We start from the raw sequence: 24,326 nt of genomic DNA on the forward strand, positions 1-24,326 counted from the left end.
TTGTCCAAAATATATTCAGGGCAAGATCCAACCTGGGAATGCTGAAATCTAGTTCCATCCCCACTGGGCCATATGTTTTGGAAGTGCACCAAATTAACATAATTTTGGAAAGAATTCTTTGAATGCCTGTCAGACAGCCTTAATGTCACAACCACTCCAAACCCATTAACAACTGTGGATAAATTTTTTCTCCACCTAAAAATGAAAAATAACCTTTTTTATTTTGATGGCTGGCAATTTTGTCAAGTGGTTAATGCTGTTTCCTTGAAAATGCAGTGCTCTGGCATTGAATCCCACATTGTTTGCACAGTTTCCCTTATTTGTCAGGTCATATTATGGTTTTCCTAACATATCCTAAAGATGTGCATTTTAGGTTAACTGCCGATTCCAAATTGGCCATGTGTTAAGTGTGAGAATGAGTGCGTGCGCGAGTGACCCATGTGATACACTGGTGTCCTGTCCAGGGATGGTTCCTGTCTTGCACCCAGTGCTCCTGGAACAGGTATCTAGCCACCTATGACTCTGAATTGGAATAAGCAGGTTTGAGTGTGCTATGTTATTAGTTGTGGTAACACATTTAATTCTGAGACAGCATTGTAAGTGATATTCTCTAAATGTTAGAGTACTGCATCTGCATACAACTTTTCAGTTGATGAGGTAAAAAAAATAAAACACATACAATACACATTACTTTTGGCATTAATAAGGCTCACTTTCATGCTGTACTATTCTTAGAGTGCCATTAATTAATTATAGCGAAATAAAAGATGAGAGTTAGGTTGACACAAAACTGAAATTTACCAATTGTTAGAAATGCTTCTATACCAATATGCTGCTGTCCATTTTGAACGTGTAACACTAGAGCTTTTAGGTTTATAGATTTATCCAGGACCAGTAGTGTTCTCTTGTGGAAAGTATAGTTTATAAATACACTTAGATATATAGTTTTATCTTTGATACTGATTTTCACTTTATTCTTCAAATTGCTTATATACTCTATTTCTCTGGGGTTTAATTTTTTTCAGTAGCAAAAGCTACTTCCTTCAGATTTATCAAGCACCACTGCAGAAGTTTATTTTCTAGCTTTTCAAATCATTCTGCTGCATCCCTTAGTTAATTCTGAAGAAAGTTCATGACGGAAACTACTGTGAGAAGCACTAATTAAGTCTCTGCACCATCTTTGAGTTTATTTCAGTAATGATTTTAGCATTTTTCTTCTGATGTATAATCATGGCTTTGTCCCCTTTTATCTTATGGAATTTACAAACAAATTACAAGCCAACTTCAAATTTCCAGGGTAAGTTAAAATACTATAGTTTGCTGGAAGTTCCCAAAACTTTGAAATGATCTTCCTGCCAATTATAACAGATACCTAATATTTTTCAGCATTTAAATCAAGACTGAATGTATGCTTCCTTTAATGGTATTTTGTTAGAGCGACTGATAAGGCTGTCCACTTAGAATAATTGCCTGTTATTTTTTTGCCAACGCTGCTAATAAATAATTGGCTATTAGCTGTTATTAACTCATTCCTAGTCTCTTTTCATTCTTTATGCTTGCCATCAATGTTTTGACCAAGTAAGCTTTCGTTATTTTGGAATCAGTCTTGGCAAAATAGATATGCTGGTGATGTGCCAGAATTCAAGTCACCAAGTGTGCAACATAATCATAGTCGGCACAAAAAGCAGTTTTCTTTTTTTTTTTGTATATATTTAACAGAAATGAAAGGAAACTCAGACAAGGAAAGCAATAGTCAAAACCAGAAAATCTTTAACTTAACCAGTCACAGTGCGACCAAATTGGCTAATGCTGAAGCTGCAGCTGCTGCTAGAGGAAATGTTGGTGTTAGGTGGCATGGGTCAGCTATACAGACTTAAAAAATAGAACACAGCCACCTAGATGGGAAAAAGTAAAATGTGGCTCCTGCTAGATATCTATGAAGCCAGAAGATTATGCAGTCAAGCTGGAAAGTGCATTTGGTAGTTGTATTCACCAGTGTGTCACATAACGTGATGAACAAAGAAAAAATTAGATGCCAATAAGAGAAACTAACATTACTCTCCACAGAAGGAAAAAAGCAGAAATGCATAAAAAACCTTGGGAACACAAAAATACATCCATAATACAGATGTAAGATATTAGGTAGGACCGCAAAGTACTAACTTATACTGATAATCACAAGTCAGACTGCTAATATACAAAGCACCAACTAACTTTTAATGGCTGAACATTGTACAATAAAATTTAAAATGTGACATACATACTCAAGTAAAAACTTAATGTCTAAGGAAATATAATGAACATGAGTAATTAACAAATCTAACAATCAATCAATGGGCTAGGTGCAATATGTTGAACACTGTGAAATGATTAGCTAGTGTAAAAAAAGAACTGTTTTAATTTATTATTAAATAAACAGCACTAGGTAGTGTACATAATTGGCCTGTATATAATCATTGGTATTAATACAACCTACATACAAGTGACTCACCTCACTTGGAAGAGTTAAGACAGGAGAAGGCAGTTTTAAATAGCCGAGTCGATGGAAAACAAGAAAAACAATACATCTTACAGGTTCCAGTAAGGCCACACCACATCTGCAGAAATAAATTAATTGTTCTGTGAACCACTAAGACTGTAAGTTTGAAATGTGTGTTACAAACAGCACACAATAGGCTATTCTAATAATATTTAATTACATTTTACTTGTCCCAAATTTAAAGCCGAACTAAAAATATTTTAATTAATTAACTCTTCCATCCATCCTTTTCTGAACTACTTTTTTTCTGGGACAAGGCTGTCAGCTTTAATCTAAGCTGGGACCATCTTAAAAGATTTGTTAGATTTTTTTTTGGGTGAAATTTTTGTTTTTTTTATTGTGAGGATAAATCCTTTTTTAGTATAACTGTTCTGTATAGCAGGATAAAAAAATTCCTGTGGAAAAAAATCATGAAATGTGAAAATCAAGACAGGCATATGACTCTACTAATTCTATCCAATCAATTGAATTGACCACTGGTGTACTCCAAACAAGATTTAGAAACATCTCTATGATGATCAACAGAATGGAATGCACATGAGCCAGATTTCAAGTGTCAAAATCGGAATACTTGTGTCAATGTATTATTCATTCATTCATTCATTTTCCAACCCGCTGAATCCGAACACAGGGTCACGGGGGTCTGCTGGAGCCAATCCCAGCCAACACAGGGCACAAGGCAGGAACCAATCCTGGGCAGGGTGCCAACCCACCGCAGGAAACACACAAACACACCCACAGACCAAGCACACACTAGGGACAATTTAGAATCGCCAATCCACCTAACTGGCATGTCTTTGGACTGTGGGAGGAAACCGGAGCGCCCGGAGGAAACCCATGCAGACACGGGGAGAACATGCAAACTCCACGCAGGGAGGACCCGGGAAGCGAACCCAGGTCCCCAGGTCTCCCAACTGCGAGGCAGCAGCGCTACCCACTGCGCCCCAATGTATTATTTCAATTTATATTTTTAATAGTCTAGGGGGCTCTGGCCCCTGCTTTCTCCGCTTGCCAACCCCCGTGCAGGCCCTACACGCTAGTCATTTCCCGGATCTGCCACTTGCGACGAATCATGCTGTGCTTTTGGATAAACACGAATATCAACTCTGTCTTTGATATCTCCATCTTTCGAAACTGTTATCGCTGACAATTCATCACATGTTGGTTTATTATATATCCGAACGTGATCTTTTGGATTCATATAGAAATTCAAGAAAAGTTATTTGTCCGTGTTTTTCAGATAAATTTTGTATAAAGTGCGATACTTGGACGTATGGCTTTGTATCCATTATTGGCTGTAGAATTTCTAATATGTTCTATCATTTAACTCTTTCGATTCTATGTTGCATCGCTTCTCCAGGATCATAAATATAAACCTAACCGAATTGTGGTTTCTTTGCTATGTCCATATATTCAATCTCTTTTCGGTGTTTTGTTATTTCACCAAGTAATTTCCATTTGTTTGCGCTAATGTGATCTCTACTATCATTTTTTTGAGACTTTCAAATTTTAGTACTTTCATTATCTCTAACCTGCTCTGCATGTGTATCGCGCCAATGTTTTTGAATTCTTTATGACGTTCTACTTTATCATCTACTTTGTCTTTTATTTCCGGCCCCATGAAAATCATAAGTGGTTTTGGCTGAATCAATGTTGCATACACAATAAGTATAATTTTAAAATTAAAGCAAAAATCATTTCATTACTTAAGAAAATAATATCTACTTTGCTTAATGACTATAAAATATTTACAATAACAAAAGGAGACTTACTTTTGATTTGAAATAAATCCAATGGCTGTCAATGTTAGTAATACGTAGATAATATTCAGGACAAGCACAGTCTCAGACAGCACCTGTTTTGCAAGTATAAACAAAATACTCCATGAAATCAAGTTAGGTAATATAGGTAATTTTAATAAATTTAAACAATGCTGGATTCTATAAAAGATGTCAGTTATTTAATGCTTTATTCTTCTCTAAAGATCACTGTAGAACCTGTCTAATCAGAGATATGATTTTATTTATTTATCTTCAAATGTATGAAGCTGAATGTGTTTTTAACTGGAGTGTATATCCCCATCTATCTCTAGCAAATTTTAAACAGATTTTCTAATTTTGTAGGGAAAGACAATAGCAGGCATTCTTGAGACTTGACACAGGTATGCAAAGTTGTTCCCTGTGGTGGGTTTAGTTATTGAAATTTTGGTTTGGGACTGAAATATTTCTCCCTGGGTAATTTATTTGTGTAATACTCTGCACCTTTAATTCTTTCCCAGGCATGTACCTCCCATCTGACATAAAAAATGAAGATATTGTACATTTATTAGTGCAAGTAAATAAATTTGTTAGTTTCACATTCAGTTTTGTACTTTTTAGTGAATATTTTAACCAATATTCATGAGTGTAAAATGCCCAATTTACATGGCTATTTGATTAAGTAACTGTAGTTTTTAATCTGAATTGCTCCTTTACCATAGTGACCATTGGCATCACGTATAACACTGTGTGTAGAATGCACACTAAATCATTGCATACAGATAAAACTGGAAATGTGTGTACATACAAAAAACTCCAGATGCATAAAACCATACATACACCATGTTCTATGCACTTCCCCTTTATAAACGCCAATACAATGTATTTTTGTATAGCCCAAAATTACACAAGAAGTGCCACAATGAGCTTTAACAGGCCCTGCCTTTTGACAGCCCCCCAGCCTTGACTCTCTAAGAAGACAATAAAAAACTCCCAAAAAAAAAAACCCTACTAGGGAAAAAAATGGAAGAAAACTTGGGAAAGGCAGTTCAGAGAGAGACCCCTTCCCAGGTAGGTTGCATGTGCAGTGGGTGAACATGAAACTTAACGCACATGCACGCACCTACAGCCCCACCCCGACTACTCCCAGAATTTTTCACATTTGGATATGCAAATCAATATAAAGAGTCCCTTCTGTTCAGTGTTTTGTTAAAACACAATGGCAAAAGCATGTGGGAAAAAGAAGAATTTCAGTGAATACGAAGTGGAGGCAAGGAAAAACTTACTACTGTATATACTCACGTATAAGTCAGGTCTTGAAATCCAAAAAATCGATCATAAAATTAGACCCCAACTTATATGCCCGTTCAAAAATGCGACACTTAAATTTTTTTTTTTTACACCTTCTTGCCTACTCCAATCTTGCATTAGTTTCTCAGAGGCATCGAATTTTGTTGTAGCAGTGCAGTTACCAATTTCTTTCACTACTGGGAAATTATAAGTGTGGCTGCCCCAAACCTTTTTGAGTGTGTCGAGTCTAATCATTTCACAGTGGCGTAGTCAGCAGGATGACAACCTCCTTATTAAACCTCATCAAAGACTCAACACACTATCCACACCTGCAATCGAAGAAAGGTCAGATGTGTAAGTACCGTACCCGAGTCGCCAAGCTGGGGTCAGACGGTGTGTATCGGGGAAAACAGGAGTGTGCTTCGACCCACCAACCTTTCAAAGGCACCTGGGCATGTAGAAAGGGGACCTATTATCTCTTCATTTAAAAGGGAGCAGTGGAACAACGACTCCCTTAAATCTGAAAAAAAAATGCAGTGGTTCTGGTAAATGGGCAACGCACATTACATCCCATGCCACCGGGTCCCCACTTTGTATTATATCGGGTGGCAGTTAGTTAGTTGTTAGTGTTGTTAGTTCCATGGAATTACCGGCATCAAGTCTGTGAATTGGCTCATACCCACCTCCTGGGAGCCCATTTGGTCCAAGAAAATGAGTGAATTAAGCTCAGATTTTCTTGGCCCAGGATTAATGAGGAGGTCTGCCGCTTTTGTATGTCCTGTCCTGAATGTCAATTGCAACAGATTCCTAGGAAGAGACCGTGCTTCTCTAGTCCCATTACCCTTAATTGACTTCCCCTTTGAAAGAATTGGGGTCGATCTGATGGGACCCCTAGAGCACTCTACCAGGGGTCATAAATATATAATGGTCTTGGTAGATTATGTTACCCGATATCCTGAAGCTGTTCCCCTGCACTCAGGAGCATCAAAAGCTATTGCATGGGTGTTGGTAGTGGTCTTTGCGCGAGTCGGCATCCCTAAAGAAATCCTGATGGATTGAGGGACGCCTTTTACCTTGGAGACATTCAGGGAGATGGCCAAATTACTGAAAATAAAACATTTAAAGACCTAATCATATTTAAAGACCTAATCGTATATCATCCTCAAACCGATGGTCTAATCAAGAGGTTTAATCAAACTCTCAAACAGATGCTATGCAAAGTAGTCAATGAGGATGGAAGGAACTGGGATCAGCTCCTCCCCCTCGTCCTTTTTGCATATCGGGAAATCCCACAAGCCTCTACGGGTTCTCACTATTTGAATTGTGATATGGACCGCAACCTTGAGGTATATTGGATATTTTAAAAGAAGGCTGGGAGGAGCAGGAGGCCCTTCCACCTACAAATATACTGGAGTATATTGCGCAGTTACATGACAGATTTGCAAAAATCAGACCTATTTTAAAGTCTCACAAGGAAAAGGCGCAAGCAGCCCATGTCTGTTGCTATAACCGTGATACGTTTCTTTGGGAGTTCCGCCCTTAGGAATCGTGTCATGGTTTTATTTCCAACCTCACATTCCAAATTGCTGCCACATTGGCAAGGCCCATATGTAGTTAAGGAGAGGAACGTTGACCCAGCAAGCACATTTATATTTGCTGAAACCGTGGAAGAAAACTGACTCAGATCCCTCCTCCAGAAAGCACCACTCACTCATTGCTCAAAAATTAAACCTTAACTTTGGTGATAATCTTACTCACCAACAACAACAGGAGGTTGAAGCAGTTATACTGTCTGTCCCAGAGGTAGTAAGTGAGAAACCTGGACAAACCTCCCTGGTTGCACATGACATTGTGACAGAACCCGGGTTAGTATTCCGAGAATGCCCATATTGTCTTCCCGAGGCAAAAAAGGCAGAAGTGGAGCTGGAGATCAAACAAATGCTGGATCTTGGTGTTATAGAGGAAAGTTATAGTCCCTGGTCCAGTCCTATCATTTTGGTTGGAAAGCCTGATTTGAGTTGGAGGTTTTGCAATGACTTCCGTCGGCGTAACCAAGTCTCCCAATCCGATTCACCTCCTTGAGTGAATAGGACAAGCCAAATTTTTGACTACTCTTCATATGACAAAAGGGTATTGGCAGGTCCCCTTAACAGACTCCACAAAGGAGAAGACAGCATTTAGTACTCCTAGCAGACACTGGCACTATTGGGTTCTTCCATTTGGATTACATGGGGTATCTGTGACGTTCCAACGTTTGGTGGACAAAGTGCTTGGTCCCCATAATTTGTATAGTGCTGCCTACTTAGATGACGTGGTCATTTATTCCAGCACCTGGAATGAACACCTACAGCAAGTTTGAGCTGTATTGTGGTCACTAGCGAAAGCCGGACTTCGCATTAATCTGAAGAAATGCTACTTTGGACTAGTTGAAACCAAACATTTAGGTTACCTAGTGGGCCAGGGTATAGTAAGACCACAGTGCTCCAAAATAGATGCCATATTGAATTGGCCCTGTCCGATGACCAAGCAGCAGATACAGGCCCTTTCTCAGATTATTGCCAGTTTGTACCCCGTTTCTCCGAGAGAGCCACGCCCTTGACCAATCTCACAAAGAAGGGGAAACTGAATCATGTGGTATGGGATGAAACAACAGAAGCTGCATTTAGTGACCTGAAGAAATCCCTTATGTCAGCTCCAGTCTTGAAAGCCCCTAATTTTTCTTTACCTTTCATCCTTCAGACAGATGCTTTGGACACAGGTCTTGGAGCCGTGCTCAGCCAAAGTGTCGATGGAATGGAACACCCCATTATGTACCAGAGTCAGAAACTGTTGGACCGGGAGACCAGTAAAGCAGGAGGCTTGGGCGATTAAATGGATGATTACTCAGCTGAGGTACAAATACAAAAAAATTATTTTCTAAATGCAACCAGCGCTTATTTCTCCTCCATAAACTCAAACTATTTAAAGTAGACAAGGACCTCATGTTGTCCTTCTATCGTAGTATGATCCAGTCCGTGATCACTTTCAGTTTCATTGCCTGGTTTAATAGTCTGACAAACCAAAACTCAAAAAAGCTCCAGCAGATTACGAAGTATGCAGCTAAAGTTATTGGGGCTGATGTAGATGATTTGACTAGTGTGTGTCAGAGGGCAATGCTAAAGAAACTGGAAATCATCTCAACTGATGACAGACATCCATTACATGTAGAACTAAACTTCAGTAAATCAGGAAGGATAGTTGCTTTGAAAACCCACACAAATCGCTCCAGAAACTCCTTTCTTCCTAGTGCCATACGACTTTTCAATAAGAAATATCGGAGATAATGTTTATGGTTTTGATATATATCCTGTTACCCTTTTTTTTTTTTTTGGTATAAATATGTTTTATCTAACTGCCTTACCTTAACCTTTCTTATTTCTATTTGTCTGTTTTATTTCATTCTGTCTGTTACCTGTTATTAGATGTAACTGAGAAGGCAAATTTCATGTTTTCCTGTGTAAACATGACTAAATAAAGAAACCTAACCTAACCTAACCTAACCTAACCTCTTGGGGCTTGAATTCACCGTGGTGACAGACCATGCACCCTTACAGTGGATGGCCTTGCACAGGGACTCAAACCCACGAGTCACAAGGTGGTTCTTGGACCTACAGCCCTACAAATTTTCGGTCATTTATTGTCGAGGTGTACTGAAAGGTAATGCTGATGCTCTTTCCCAGAGTCACAACCTCACAGACAGGCATGTCCGACCCGACGGGTCTGGGCTTAGGGGGGAGCCGTGTCACACATGTGTGAATAGGAGAAGGCTGTATGGATCAAGTGAGGGTAATTCCACGCCAGGCCAGGGGGTGGCGGGGTGAGCTAACCTTTCATCTGTTGTCTCTGCAGACAAAAAATGGGAAAACCTGTCTGGTCCAACTCTGTAGACATCACTTCTGGCTCCGTCCCCCAGAAACATGTCACTTCCGGTTCCGGCACCCAGAAGCACATCACTTCTGGTGGCAACCCTAGAAGCACATCACTTCCGGGTTCACTATGCCACGTCCTGTCTGAACATTTAAAACCACCATCTCTTCCAACCATCCCCAGTTCAGTTACGGAGTCCAATCTATGCACATTACTGCTATTTTCAAACCATTTTGCAGCCAGGGAAATTATACGAGTGGCTGCCCCAAACCTTTTTGAGTGTGTCTAATCATTTTACAACAGTTAATTTTGGTGTATTTGAAAACTCCCTCATCATGGATGCACATATGAAAAAGAAAGGGAAACAACACAGAAACAGTAGCACTGCTTTGATGCTGGGTGCCTCCAGTTTGTAAAAACGAGCAGAAAAGTACATACACAAGGTATGAGACTGCTGTGAAAATATGGGTGGCTTTAAGCCAAGTTTAGTTTTTATACATCTCAAAGTGAACGTGAAAACAGGGGTATACAACATTTTTGTGCATTTACGCACCATTTATTCATGTAGCAAAGAAAAGGCCCCTCAACCCCAAATTAGACAATGTAGAGGTATTTAGGGTAATTTATCAATTTAACCAAGGAAAACTCCACACAGAACCTCTGAGAGAATTATTCAACTTTTATCATTTAAGTGTAAATGATCTCTTTTTAAGATTTCTCTTGTGGAGGCAGTTACTATGAGCGACAACAGAAAGTAAGTACCAAGTGGTAAGCCTTGGACATCATTATTTTGTGATGTCTTCTGAGCACTGCTCACTTGTGATTCTTTTGTCAGAAAGAATAGGACACATGTTCTTAGTGAAATGTTAACATTGATGCTCAAAAGGTTTTCCAAAACTGATAGAACTGGAGGACACACTTTACCTCCAAGAGCCAGTGATGGTAACTCTAGGAAAGACTGCACTACCTTTTCTTTTTAGTAAAGGGAGTGAAGCTTTCATTGTGGGGATTGTGGAAGAGAGGTGAAAAAAATGAGTGCAGGCATGGTGGAATGGGTGGAGAAGTGTCAGGAGTGATTTGTGACAGACGGATATCAGCAAGAGTGAAAGGGAAGGTCTACAGGACGGTAGTGAGACCAGCTATATTATATGGGTTGGAGACGGTGGCACTGACCAGAAAGCAGAAGACAGAGCTGGAGGTGGCAGAGTTAAAGATGCTAAGATTTACATTGGGTGTGACGAGGATGGACGGGATTAGAAATGAGAACCTTAAGAGGGTCAGCTCAGGTTGGACAGTTGGGAGACAAACTCAGCGAGGCGAGATTGCGTTGGTTTGGACATGTGCAGAGGAAAAATGCTGAGTATATTGGGAGAAGGATGCTAAGGATAGAGCTTCCAGGCAAGAGAAAAAGAGGAAGGCCTAAGAGAAGGGTTATGGATGTGGTGATAGAGGACTTGCAGGTGATGGGTGTAACAGAACAAGATGCAGAGGACAGAAATATATGTAAGAAGATGATCCGCTGTGGCAACCCCTAACGGGTGCAGCCGAAAGAAGAAGAAGAAGAAGAAAGGGAGTGAAGCTTTCAGAAATGTGCATAATATTAAGTGCTTAGGTCCTGTTTGTGAATTGTGAAAGGTGTCCACATGCTTGGCAAATTTCCTTAAGATAGGTGTTGCGTTCCACTTTACTTAATAATTTTTGTGGACAATTATAAACATAATAGCAAAAAGTGCAAAAGTATGAAGAGTACAATTCTACTAGTGAGTAGCTTCTCTGCCGTCTGTGGGAGATGTTTTCGTTTTTGTTCCAAATTAGTAATCAAATTTTAGTTGCTGTATTTTGCTTTGTGTTTAAGATCCAACAGTTTGAGTTTTTATGTATGTTAATATTGTAAGTTCTGCAATTTAGTGTTATTATGTTATTGTTATAAATCTATGAGCCTTACGTTATACAGACATAAACTGAACTGAAATTGGGTTTGGTGCATTTAAGGTTTGCCTCTTCGAATATTAATTTTTGGATCTTGTCCCACAAACGATTGAGATGTCTTCTCCAAGTAAGGAGGAAGAGGAGCTGCCTTAATGTTGCAGCTAAATTATCTTAGAATCTTGTTCACAAATGAAAGTTCTGAGAATTATGTGATTGATCAACTTATTTATGGGGCATTGTGGTCACCTCACCATTCTGGTTTGATGGCTTACAGGAGGTGAGGCATATCAGAATGAAACTGTCACACAGCTAATCAAACTACATAACCATTTTCATGTACCTATATCATCATGGTCTACAAGAATAGTGGCAAAAAAGACTGGCATTTCACTGTTATTTCAGAGAAAGGAAAATAAACTACAAATGTCAACATTATCTGTTTATTTTGCAACAGAGGCTTCTAAAGATTGACCTTCAAGGCCTCACTTGCCTCTTGTTGATAACCAGAATGGAAAGACCATCATAAAACATAAAAAAGGATCATTCATCCTCTTGACAGCAGTTTGGCCAGTCTTTGTTGCAACTGCTTTAAGTTTATTGTTATCTGAATTCTTACTACTGTATTTTCTTCTTAACTGTCACCCCATGGGATATAAAGAGAGATGCCAAGTTTCCAAGTCTAAGTTTTCCAAAATAAAGCTAAAGCAGATAAGCATAAGGAAATAATTTAGAAATTATATATATTTTATTCTCACACACATTTAGTCACGGTATATTCATTTTTATGTTGATGCGTACAACAGTGTGCTAATTTACCATCTGTAGTTTTGAAAAGATTTTCACAGTATGAGCTTTGGTCTCAATTTTTAAGGCTCTAGTATATGACATTAAAGATGAAGAAATTTACAAAAGTGTGGTATTGTATATTAATACAGGCTCTGTTTAATATGTAAATGAATAATTAAGTTATATTTAAATCATTCAGTCTTTATTAAAAGAAAGTGTATGTGTTTGTCTGTCTCTGCAGTAGTACAATCATTTTGGTCATCCACATTCCACACAGTACTTTGTTACTGTACTATAGACAAGACAACCAATATTGTTAGCATAATAAACAAACTTAAAGACCATAGTATACGGTTATCAAAAGAAGCAACATTTCATAAAACTAATAAATATAGTTTAATAGTAAAAGCCATGATCAAAGATATACAATTAAACACCTATATCCCATTTTATTAAGCACATTTCTTTCATCACATTTCTCTCTAGTTTTAGAACACTGAGGATGAAATATGGCTGGTGATTACAGAAGATATTCTAATGTCAGCTTTTGATGTCCTACAAAAACAACATAATAAAAACAACTGCACTCAGTATTCCTAAATTTGAAAAGGAAAAAAAATAACATATAAATGGATATTCAAAAATAAGATCAAATATTTGCTGTGCAAACATTTAAAAATTTTACTGTATCTAGAAGTAATTGTATTAATGTTTTGTTTTAGTCCTGACCTCACGGTTGCATTTTAAAAATTATATTGTTGCATTTAAAGAGCAGAGCCTCTGCAGTTTTGCTTTTTAATATAAAACTCCAAAAACATCCCTCATAATGTATTTGTTTTTCAGTGTGAAAGGAACACAGTCACATCTAATAGAGTAAAGTAACTTGAATATTACAATTGAAAAGTAGAAGTGATCTGGAAAAGAGAACTTGCAACTGAGCTGGAAAATAAATTGGGTTCAAAATTATATATATTTATAAGTAATTTTGTCAGGTTCCATTCTCTCATTTTGCTTTTTTTGTACTTGTGGTGTCACTGGGATTTTAAACTAACAAATGATGTCAGACACCATTGTATAGTAATCATGTATCAAACTAGAAGATCTTTGTCTATGGTGAGTATGGTGAGACTAACAGGCTTTTAGAAAAAAACTTAAAAACAAAGCTTTTTTTGTATTTTAAAGGAACAGGTTAGAAGACAATATTGTTGGTAGTACAAAACATTCCAATAAATTGCAAGGAAGTTTAAAAAACAAAGAAATGTGTGGACAAGTCCTCGACATGTACCAACTTAAGTGTAATGAAAGGAAGTAAACTGGCAGCTATAAGATGATCCTATAGATATTCGCTTAACTGATTACATTTTCTATTCATAGGTGAAGCAAATGCTTAACATCACCATCACCATTTTTTTTCTAAGGCCAGTCTATCTTTAGCACCTTCTTACATCCTCTACTAGTAAATTCTCCACAACTGCCAGGCCACCTGAGAAATATAAACTCCCCAGCATGTCCTGGTTTACCTCTGGATCTTCTTTCAGTGTGCTATGTCTTTCACACCACCTGTGGGAAGCACCTAACTACATGTTTAAGCCATCTTAAGTAGCTCCTCTTGATTCAAAGAAACAGTGGTTCTACTAAGCTTATCCCTTATTATAAGGTTCTATTAATATTATCCCTTAATTGTGAATAAGAAACTGAAGTAGTTGAACTACAACAGACCAAGGCAATTCTTTTCCAGGAAAGAACAATAACCTCAAATCTGGAGATGTTGTTCCTCATCCCAACCACATAACACATAGCTGGATAAAGCCTACAGATTACACATTCTTCATTTGTTTTATTGTCTTTTACCATGTGGCATTGCTTAATTCTACTGGGAGTGAGAGGGACCTGAAGGGATGCTGTGACATCAGTGGCTTTCCAAAGTTGTGCTGCTACTTGGCATAAAGCTGCTTCAAAATTTAATCATAAAAAGCAAAACAACAATTTTTAAACAGCTAGAAATATTAAATAATAAATGAAGTTAAACTAATATTTTTCTCAATACATAGTTTATAAAAATTACAGATATACTTATATATTTCACTTATTACGTATATAAATGACAAGTAGAATGATGCCAACATGTGTAGTTAACACTTATTTTTGAAGTCTGTGAGTGGATTCAACATCAAAAACAGTGGTATGGTAAAATCACTTATGGTTTTTTGAGTGTGCATCCTGTCATGTGGGACTGCATCTACACTTTACTGGTGTCTGTCTCTTTGAATATCTTGTGTAGCCTTTCACAGTAAGATAGCAGTTACTATTTCATTTTGTTTATACTTTGGAATAGAGGATGTTTGTCTCTTATCCTATTTATCATGAAAGGTGAAAGTGATGTGAAAATATTACCAGCAGTGACATTTCTCCCATTGCCTGTGACAAGCTCAACTAGTCACATCACCACAGTCACTGATTGTCTTTCTCTGGTAATGCCATCAAGTGCCATCTTTCTCCAAATAAGGAATAGCATTTAGTACAATACTGTACTGTATATAGGTACATCAGCAGTTATCTAACATTTGATCACAGACTTGTTGGGTTTCCTTAACTTCCACCAAATGAAAACCACACATCTGACCTTACTAATAATACATCATGCAGTTATATAAAGTATGCCAGATATATGTTACACCAGCAAAGCGGTCAGTATGCAAAGTACACATCCAGTATAAACTGGACATGGGGAAAAGCAAACACGCGAAATGGCATATTGTAGATAGAGCATGCTATGAGTAAAGAACACAGTGCTGGAAGGCGGCTCCCTCATGTTTTCACAGACACCGGAGATATGACAATGTATGCAAATGTGAGAATAAACACTTGTTTTTTTTGTTGTACTACGTAAAGATGCTGACTCTAACACCTGCTTTTTTCTAGGTTAAAAGTTTTGAAAAATAAATCTGGTTTCTAAATATGGAGGATTCTGAGAAAATAATTAACAAATTCATGCATTTATTTCTTAGTAGCATTGACTACTATAATGCGTTATTCACACGCTGTTCTTAAATGTTCTATATGCAGCTTTCAGTTAATTTGAAATGCAGCTGGAAGAATCATTACAAGAACTAGAAAGTACAACCACATAATTCTGGTTCTCAAGTCCTTACACTAAGCTTAAGCTTAGGTCTGATTTCAAAATCCTTCTTCTTACATATAAAACATGAAATGGCCAAGGCCCCACTTACAAACCAGTGAACACATTAAAATTTCAAGATGCCAGCCTACTAAAGATTCCAAGGATTAACAAAATAACATTGAAGTGTCAAGCCTTTAGCTATAATGCCCCAAAACTGCGGGACACTCTTCTTGCTTATACAAGTGATACCTCTTTGGTCTCAGCTTTTAAATCCAGGTTGAAGGATCACTGCTGTCCATATTGCATCTGTGTTTTTAAATAGTCATTTGTAGACTAATATAAATAATATAATTATTATGAACCATAATTATTTTTGTCTTATTGGTGTTCTGCTGTGGTACTACTCCACTGTTTTACTTCAAGGCTGTTATCCAACCATAGAAAGACACCTGTAATACTGGGGGGCTTTGGAATCAATGGATTGAATGTTTCTGTTGAAGGCCTAACACAGACTTACTTGTAGGAGGGGAGAGTGGGTGGCCAGTGGGCCTAGGACCCCAGGACTGTGACTATGCTGACTTACACTTTTGAGTTTGTCTGTTATAACTAACTGTGACCCACCCGTGGTTCATTTTCTTCAGTTATGCTGCTGACTGGAGTTTTTATTCTCTTCTACACTAATGTGTACTGGCTATAGTTCAACAATTATGCTAATGGACAGATGTTATGTTACATTTATGTTAATCAGTTTGAAACTGCTTTGTCTTCCTGTGTTGTTAAACAAAGTTCTAAGACTGCACTCAGTAAAGAGTGCTATACAAAAATGTGAATTGTATATGATTCAACATGTGCGCAAACATTTTAATATTGCTGCACTCCTGTCACAACCAAGTCCTTTGTTCCATCAAGTCACTTCAGTCACTGTTCAAACTTGGACGTGAATGTGCTTCTGATGATAATCAATTGTTCCTTGTTTGGCCCCTCCTCATAGACCACTTGCCACGGGTGACCCAATCAGCAGTTTATATCACAGGATAACATAGTTATAAGGATCATTGAGGCACACAATCTGCCAGCGTTTAGGAAGCATAGTGATATAAGTAAAAAACACAAAGCTGACACACAAAAAGGTAAAAGGGAAATTCTACTAAAGAAAGGAAATATAATTAATTTTAAAAGTATTAAACCTGGCTTAAGGCCAAATGAGTTGATATCCAGCCAAGCTTCAAGGTCTGCTTTTGTGTCGCATGGAAGAAAATGATCATTGTGTTATCATATGTCAACTCAAGCGACCATACCTCCAAGACACCATGGTCACTGGAATTCTGGAATAGATCACCAACCAAACACTGGTCAAGAAAATGGATGGATGGGAGCAATATTTCAAGTAATCCTTCTTATATTATTATCAGATTTTACTAACAATTTACCCTTGGGGATTAATAATCTATCTATCTATCTATCTATCTATCTATCTATCTATCTATCTATCTATCTATCTATCTATCTATCTATCTATCTATCTATCTATCATCAGTATATGGCAACTATAATTTAAAGCAAAAAATGTACTACTTCCAGCAAGTCAGTGAAATATTATATTTATTATATGTTTTGTATTAATTCATAATTAGATAGGTTGAGCCAATAATTAATTTACCTTTAAGTATACAAATATTTGCAAACAAAATCATACTTTTTTTTTTTTTACACATAGTTTAATATTCATAATTTTTCAACTTTGGGCAAGTGGTACCGTGTGATCCATTGGGTCCTTTTTTCTGTTTCAGTAGTTTTGCATTATTGTTTAAAGTAAACACTTTATCTGAAAGACTTTTGGAAAATGCAGAAATTATAAAATGATAGAGGATGTCTGCTTCCCTGCCTATTTTAGTAATTTGCTTTGGTAGATGCTAAAACCTTGTTAATTATGGTACTACACATCAGATTTGATTAGACCTGTGCACACCTCAAAATCATCTTTTAACTTCAATGTTCCTCACTTCTGCAAAAGTATAATATAAACAACCTTTTCTGCCACCTTATGTAGAATTATTACCAGATGTATTTAATGTTGTCTCATAAGTGCTACTACTCTACTGATGCCTCTATGAAGTACAGATTATCCTTTTCAGTGATCTGTTTATACATATGTGCAGTTAATTAACTTTGTAAACTTTGCTTTAGGCATTCATATACAGGTACAGCATGCAAAAGGGTATTTGTCCTTGCATGTCTTTCTTTGTTTTATTATACTTTCCATAGCATTTCAATCAATGGAAGAAATGAGCTATTCACCTGCCTGTCTGCTGAAAAGATAGGAACTTCATGTGATAGTATACTGTGTAGAAGGCTGTTTATTCCATTAAACATTTCTTATTAAAATGATCACAGGGAGCTACTTTTTTGTGTGAATAACAATGTACATTAAAATAACTATTTACCATACTAACATTGTATTGTCAGCAGCCATACCACATACATGTCAGAACAGGTAATTCACCTGAAGCTTAAGCATGTTCAGGCCTGGCCAGTACTAAGATGTGAGACCAACCAGGAAAAGCTTGGGTTGCTGCTGGAAGAGGTGTTGGTGAGGCCAGCTTGGAGCGCTTACACTGAGGTCTGAATGTGGATCCCAATGCCCCAGTACAGTGACAGGGATGCTGTGCTGTTAAAATGGTGCTGTCCTTTGGATGGGATGTAAAATCGAGGTCCTGACTCTCTGTGGTCATTAAAGATCCCAGGGCATCCTTTGAAAAGAGCAGGGTCTATTCTGCTGTCCTGGCTAAATTGCCCAACATGGCCTGGTAATTCTGGTCCCCTAATCATCCCCTGTCTCTAATTAGCCAACTCTCACCCCTTCACCAGCTAATGTGTGGTGAGCATACTAATGCAATAATAGCTACCCTTGCATTGTCCAGGTGACTGGTGGACATTACTAGTGGTTGTAGTGGCTCTCCACTCACTATTTAAATCACAATGAGTAGTGAGAATAACGCTATATAAATATAAAGAATTATTATTATTGTTATTATTATAAGACAATATAAAATTGACAATTGTATTATGGTGTATCAACAGATATTTAATGTATCTATAAGTATAAACTGGATGATATTTATTTGGAAGTTTATCTCTAGAATGCATATTCCAAATATAAAACTAATGGGAGCAAAAATGAATACAATAAAAACATAATATGATTAGCACAATGGGTAGTGCTGCAGTCTTACAGATCCATTATCCTGGGTTCAAATCTCAGCCCACTCATTTAGTTCCCCTATATCTTCATGGGCTTTCTTCTGGGTACTCTACTTTTTCTCCCACATCTCCAATAAAATGCTGGTTTCCATTGGGTATATTCAGGGTTGCTTCTCACTTTATGTTCAATACTGTTGAGAAAAGCCCTGGCCCAGTGTGACTGAGAAGTTCATTAAACAGGTTTAAACATGATAGTTTATAAATGTTATAAAAATGAATGTGATATAATTGAAGACAAAATTAAATCAAAATATCATCCGTATTCTACTTACACATTAGGCAATATGCTGATTAAAAGAAAATACTGACATGACAATAAATCTTCGCTGAATATGAATCCCTGGCAATTACGTAAGTAATACATTGGCTTGACATAAAATGCCTGGAAAAAGATGCTGATTTAAAAAGCAGCATTATGATGATGTGTCTCTTGTCAATGAGATTTTTTTCTTATTATAAGGCATCTGAAAAGCACAAACTGCACTATTTAAACTTTAGATTTGTTTACCATTTAGTAGTCTAAAAGACATTTATTTTAAATAGCATAATTATGTAAGTAACTTTGTGGCAAAACTATTTTCTTACATTTTTATACTATAGGGATAGCATCCCTCCCATTTTAACAATAAATTATTCCTTTAAAGGGATGTGCACAAATGTAGCCTATTCTTATTTATATATGGCCTTTTCAGAGACATAAATTAACCTTTCATTTGTATCTTTTGAATATGGAGAGAAATCATAATACAGAAAATCCAGTCAGACACACGAGGAATGCACAGACTCCATATAGGCAGTGGCAGTTCTAAAAATCTAGGATTGAACTTTTTTCTCTAGCAGAATTATACACACATTGTTCATATGCTTCTTGAGCCAACAACATTTACAAGATTGTTGATTGTCAGATTTCCCTAAAACTTATTTCAGCTATATGTTTTTCATTTCTTGTTTTAAACATAATAATTACAGACAGTAACACTTTTAAACCTGAATAATGTAAATCACCTCATAAATGAATACCAGTGTTGGGGTTATCAAATTAAAAGTAACATGTGTTACTCAGTCAAATTACTTTTTAAAGTAATGAGTAACGTAATGCAATACTTATTTCCTGCGTTACTTCAAAAAACAAACATATGTGTTACAACTAGGGCTGGGAGATATGGACTTAAATTGAAATTGCACTTACTTTGAACAAACCTGCGATGCACAAAATATCTTGAGATGTTCTTAAAAACACCTTAAATACTGAAAGAAAATACACTATATACCATAAACTTGGTATATTTTCTCACATTAAAAATATGAAATATTAGCAAAGTAAACTGTTTTCTCTCCAAAATGAAATAATTTCTTGAATAGCTGTGCCTCAATGTAACTTCTCAAACAGCATGTTTTTTTGAACTGTTTTTATTTTATGTCTCCTTTGCTTAATTTTGAGTTTCCATTGAATGTATTATGTTCAAATTCCTGTCTTCCTTGCAGGCATCGGTGTCTTTCAATCAGTTAACTTTGATATCTCTCAATCTCTCTCTGTTAGACTGTTTTATATAACGAAAGACAAATTTCTCAAGTCAGTACCATGCAAATCACAGATGAAAATAAATGTGCATACAGTATGTATTATTGTACATACTGTATATATATATTTTTATAATTTACATTCTTTGTAATGGTCCTAAACTGTATTTGCATATACATGCCTTTTCTGACTCTAATCAAAGAATCACAGACTGCAGCACAAAGGACAACAGTATATTTAATCCTTTTATTCCTATTTTATAAATATAAAGAAATCAAATCCTTCAGCCTGATGACATTTCATGGGTGGTCTGAAATCTATAAAAGGCAAAGCCCTCACTGACTCACTCACTCACTCACTCACTGACTGACTGACTCACTCATCACTAATTCTCCAACTTCCCGTGTAGGTGGAAGGCTGAAATTTGGCAGGCTCATTCCTTACAGTTTACTTACAAAAGTTAGGCAGGTTTCATTTCGAAATTCTATGCGTAATGGTCATAACTGGAACCTCTTTTTTGTCCATATACTGTAATAGACTGCAGCTTGATGGCCGTGGGAGGCGGAGTTGCGTATCGCGTCATCACGCCTCCCACGTAATCATGTGAATTGACTGTGAACGCAGTACGTAGAAAACATGGAAGAGCCCCAAAGAGCGCTGAAGAAAACATTCATTACACAATTGAGAAGGCAGCGAAACAATAAGACGCAAGCGAGTGACGCATACAAGCATATTCATAAGTGCAGCTACTGCGGAAACAAAGCACGGTGTAAACCGTAAGTTTAAATTAAGTTTATAGAAACGCTCCCGCTGCCGTTTGCAATACCATATTCGCGACATACAAGTTTAATGAGAAGACACGAGGTATAAACGAGACTTTGGATCACTTTGTAACAGAGTTAAAATTGCTGTAGCGAGAAACTTTTAAGTGCCGGGTCTTAGCTAACATTAAATAAAGCCGTGGACATCGCAACATCACACAAGAGAGCGGCTCACGTGAACTGACTGAACGCAGCACGAGTGATCACTCATTACACTATTGAGAAGGCAGTGAAACAATAAGAAACGAGCGAGTGACGCATACAAGCATATTCATAAGTGCAGCTACTGTGGAAACAAAGCACAGTGTAAACCATAAGTTTAAATTAAGTGTACAGAAACGCTCCCGCTGCCGTTTGCAATACCATATTCAAGACATACAAGTTTAATGAGAAGACACGAGGTATAAACGAGACTTTGGATCACTTTGTAACAGAGTTAAAATTGCTGTAACAAGAAACTTTTAAGTGCCGGGTCTTAGCTAACATTAAATAAAGCCATGGACATCCCAACATCACACAAGAGAGCGGCTCACGTGAACTGACTGAACGCAGCACGAGTGATCACTTCGATGAATCAAACCTGTTCAAAAAACACATTACACAATTGATAATGTAGGAAAAGAATATGAAGCGACTGACGCATACAGACATATTCATGAGTGCATGTACTTCGGAAACAAAGCACCGTGTAAACCTAAAGTTTAAATTAAGTTCATAGACCTACAAAAGGTTGCCATTGATTTGAGGCAAGATTGCTTTTCTCCTGTACAACTATACGTTGCATTCTCAACAGTAAGCTTGCACAGCTTGGTCATTTTACAACCGGAGTGCTGAACTGACAACGTGGTATACAAAGAGAACTATAACAATCGTAATAAACGAACAATAAAACAGCAGAGAACCCGTGGATTAAATAAAAAGGCTGCTTCCTTGGCGAAGCAAGGAAAAAGGATGGGCTTATATGGCGTTCGTTTATAAAACAGCGGAGAAGCTGTGTAAAGGCTGCTTCACAAAAAAACAGCAGAGCGCCTTATATGAGCAGGCAGTCAGCTAAAGAAGGGAATCAATAAATAACTATAATCGTAATAAACGAACAAAAAATAGCGGAGAATCCGCGGATTACATAAAGGAAATGGGTACCTGAACAGAAAAGTGAGTCTCAAATAGCTACACAATAACTATAACAATCGTAATAAACGAACAATAAAACAATACAGAACCACTAAGCAAGGAGAAAGGACGGCCTTATATGGCGCTCGTTTATAAAACAGCGGAGAGGCTGTGTAAAGGTACCTTCACAAAAAAACAGATCCTTAAATTGTTATTGGTATATTTTCCCTCAATTTAAAAAGGTTTTTTTTTCTTCTTAATAAAAATTAAGTACTTCGCCGCTATGTGAATGTATGTATGTATATATGTATGTCTACAGTATATATATATATATATGTAGATATGTATATATATATATGTGTATATATATGTAGATATGTATATATATATATGTAGATATGTAAATATGTATATGTATATATATGTGTCTGTATGTGTATATATATATATATATATATATATATATATATATATGTGTGTGTGTATGTATGTATGTGTGTATATATATATGTATGTGTATGTATGTATGTGTGTGTATATGTATATATCTATATGTGTGTGTGTATGTATGTGTGTATATGTATGTGTATATATATGTTGGTATGTGTATATATATATGTATATATATGTGGATGTGTATATATATATGTATATATATGTGGATGTGTATATGTATATATATATATATATATATATATATATATATATGTATATATGTATATATATGTATATGTAGATATGTGAATATCTAGATATGTATATATATGTATATATGTATATGTACAGTATATATGTGTTTACATAACCACTTTAACACACTACTTCTCCGCTGCGAAGCGCGGGTATTTTGCTAGTATATAATGAAACAGAACAGTTAAGCTACACCAAACAGTGAGTAAAATACAATATCTGTTCAGTACTTTTAGAAATAATTGAAACAGAATTACAAAACAAATCTAACAAGTACTAGAACCTGCAGTAAAATAATCTGTATTTATCTAAAAAGGAATTTGAAGAAATGTTGTATCTCAAGCACTGACACATACTGTGATTAAATGTGTGGATGAAGGCTTGCTAGGAATGTAATATATATATACCTAAAATAAAAATGATAACATTATATAGACATTAGCTAAACTTTTAGAACAGTTGTATTTTTTACCTCTTATGTTTGTTTGATCATTGATGTGCACAACTTCAAAATGTGAGAAGTTAAACACTGCAAATATGAAATAACACAACATTTGTAACTTAATCATTCAGGACAGACTTTCTCACAGTCATTAGGAAACTCAATTCACCTGCTAAACAAAAAATCAAACTCAACATGAAAATAAAATGGACAGTAATGCTGTTTTACCTCACTATTGATACACAAACTTTGAAGAATGACATCTCACTTCTGGTGTGATGTTAATTACTGGCTATTATAGTTATTTGACCACTGACAAAGAACAGGTATATTCTGGGAGCAAGTTAAATAAGTCTGGTATCTCTGTAGACCACAGCCTCCACCCTGGAGCTCCAAGTAGGTGGAATTAACTTACTTAACAGTAATTGGCATTATTTGAGTCAGATAACCCTCCCACAACAAAGGCAAAGCTCTGGAGGCCTACAGCTAGACTCTATTGTAAGTTTGGACACGTCATTGTTGTCATTGTGTATATTCCTCCTCGGGCGGACGTGGAGATAGCGAGTGACATCATCCATTCTGCTGTTGCTAAGTTACAAACGCAGCACCCCGAGGCACTTGTGCTAATTGCTGGAGACTTTAACCATGTGACGCTGGACAAAACATTACCTGCATTCTCCCAGTATGTGGACTGCAACACCCGGGGAAATAAGACTATTGATTTACTATATGCAAACGTTAAAGACGCATACAGTGCCACCCCGCTGCCTGCGCTTGGGAAAGGAGATCATAACCTGGTTCTGCTTCAGCCTCACTACAAACCAAAAGTGAGAGTCCTACCTGTAACCACACGATCATTCAGGAAGTGGACCCCAGAGGCTGAGAATGCTCTGAGACAATGTTTTGGAACTACAGACTGGGATATCCTGCAGGGATCACATAGTGAGAACATTGAGGAGGTTGTTGACTGCACTACTGACTACATCAACTTCTGTATGGACACTGTAGTTCCAGTAAGAACTGTACGCTGCTATGCTAACAACAAGCCATGGATTACAAGTGACATCAAGGGCCTTTTGAACCAGAAGAAAAGGGCCTTTAAAGACGGTGATCAGCATGAGCTCAAGTGCGTGCAGAAGGAACTCCGAGTCC

The 24,326-nt window shown here is 36.9% G+C and overlaps 1 protein-coding gene across 4 annotated transcripts in view; it reads right to left on the bottom strand.

The window, feature by feature from the left end:
• agmo (alkylglycerol monooxygenase) overlaps window positions 1-24,326 on the bottom strand; it is a 278,974-nt gene that overhangs the window by 80,660 nt on the left and 173,988 nt on the right. For 3 of the 4 annotated variants that reach the window (XM_051935716.1, XM_028817173.2, XM_051935718.1), the window contains 2 exons: window positions 4,312-4,394; window positions 2,492-2,597 (listed from right to left, as the gene is read on the bottom strand). The exons of the other annotated variant lie outside the window; for it this stretch is intronic. In XM_051935716.1, the coding sequence (XP_051791676.1) occupies window positions 2,492-2,597; window positions 4,312-4,394 (189 nt within the window). The remainder of the gene's footprint in view (window positions 1-2,491; window positions 2,598-4,311; window positions 4,395-24,326) is intronic. 4 annotated transcript variants of the gene reach the window in all.

The sequence above is a fragment of the Erpetoichthys calabaricus genome, chromosome 13 (assembly GCF_900747795.2).
Source record: "Erpetoichthys calabaricus chromosome 13, fErpCal1.3, whole genome shotgun sequence".
In the NCBI taxonomy this organism is placed as follows: domain Eukaryota; kingdom Metazoa; phylum Chordata; class Cladistia; order Polypteriformes; family Polypteridae; genus Erpetoichthys; species Erpetoichthys calabaricus.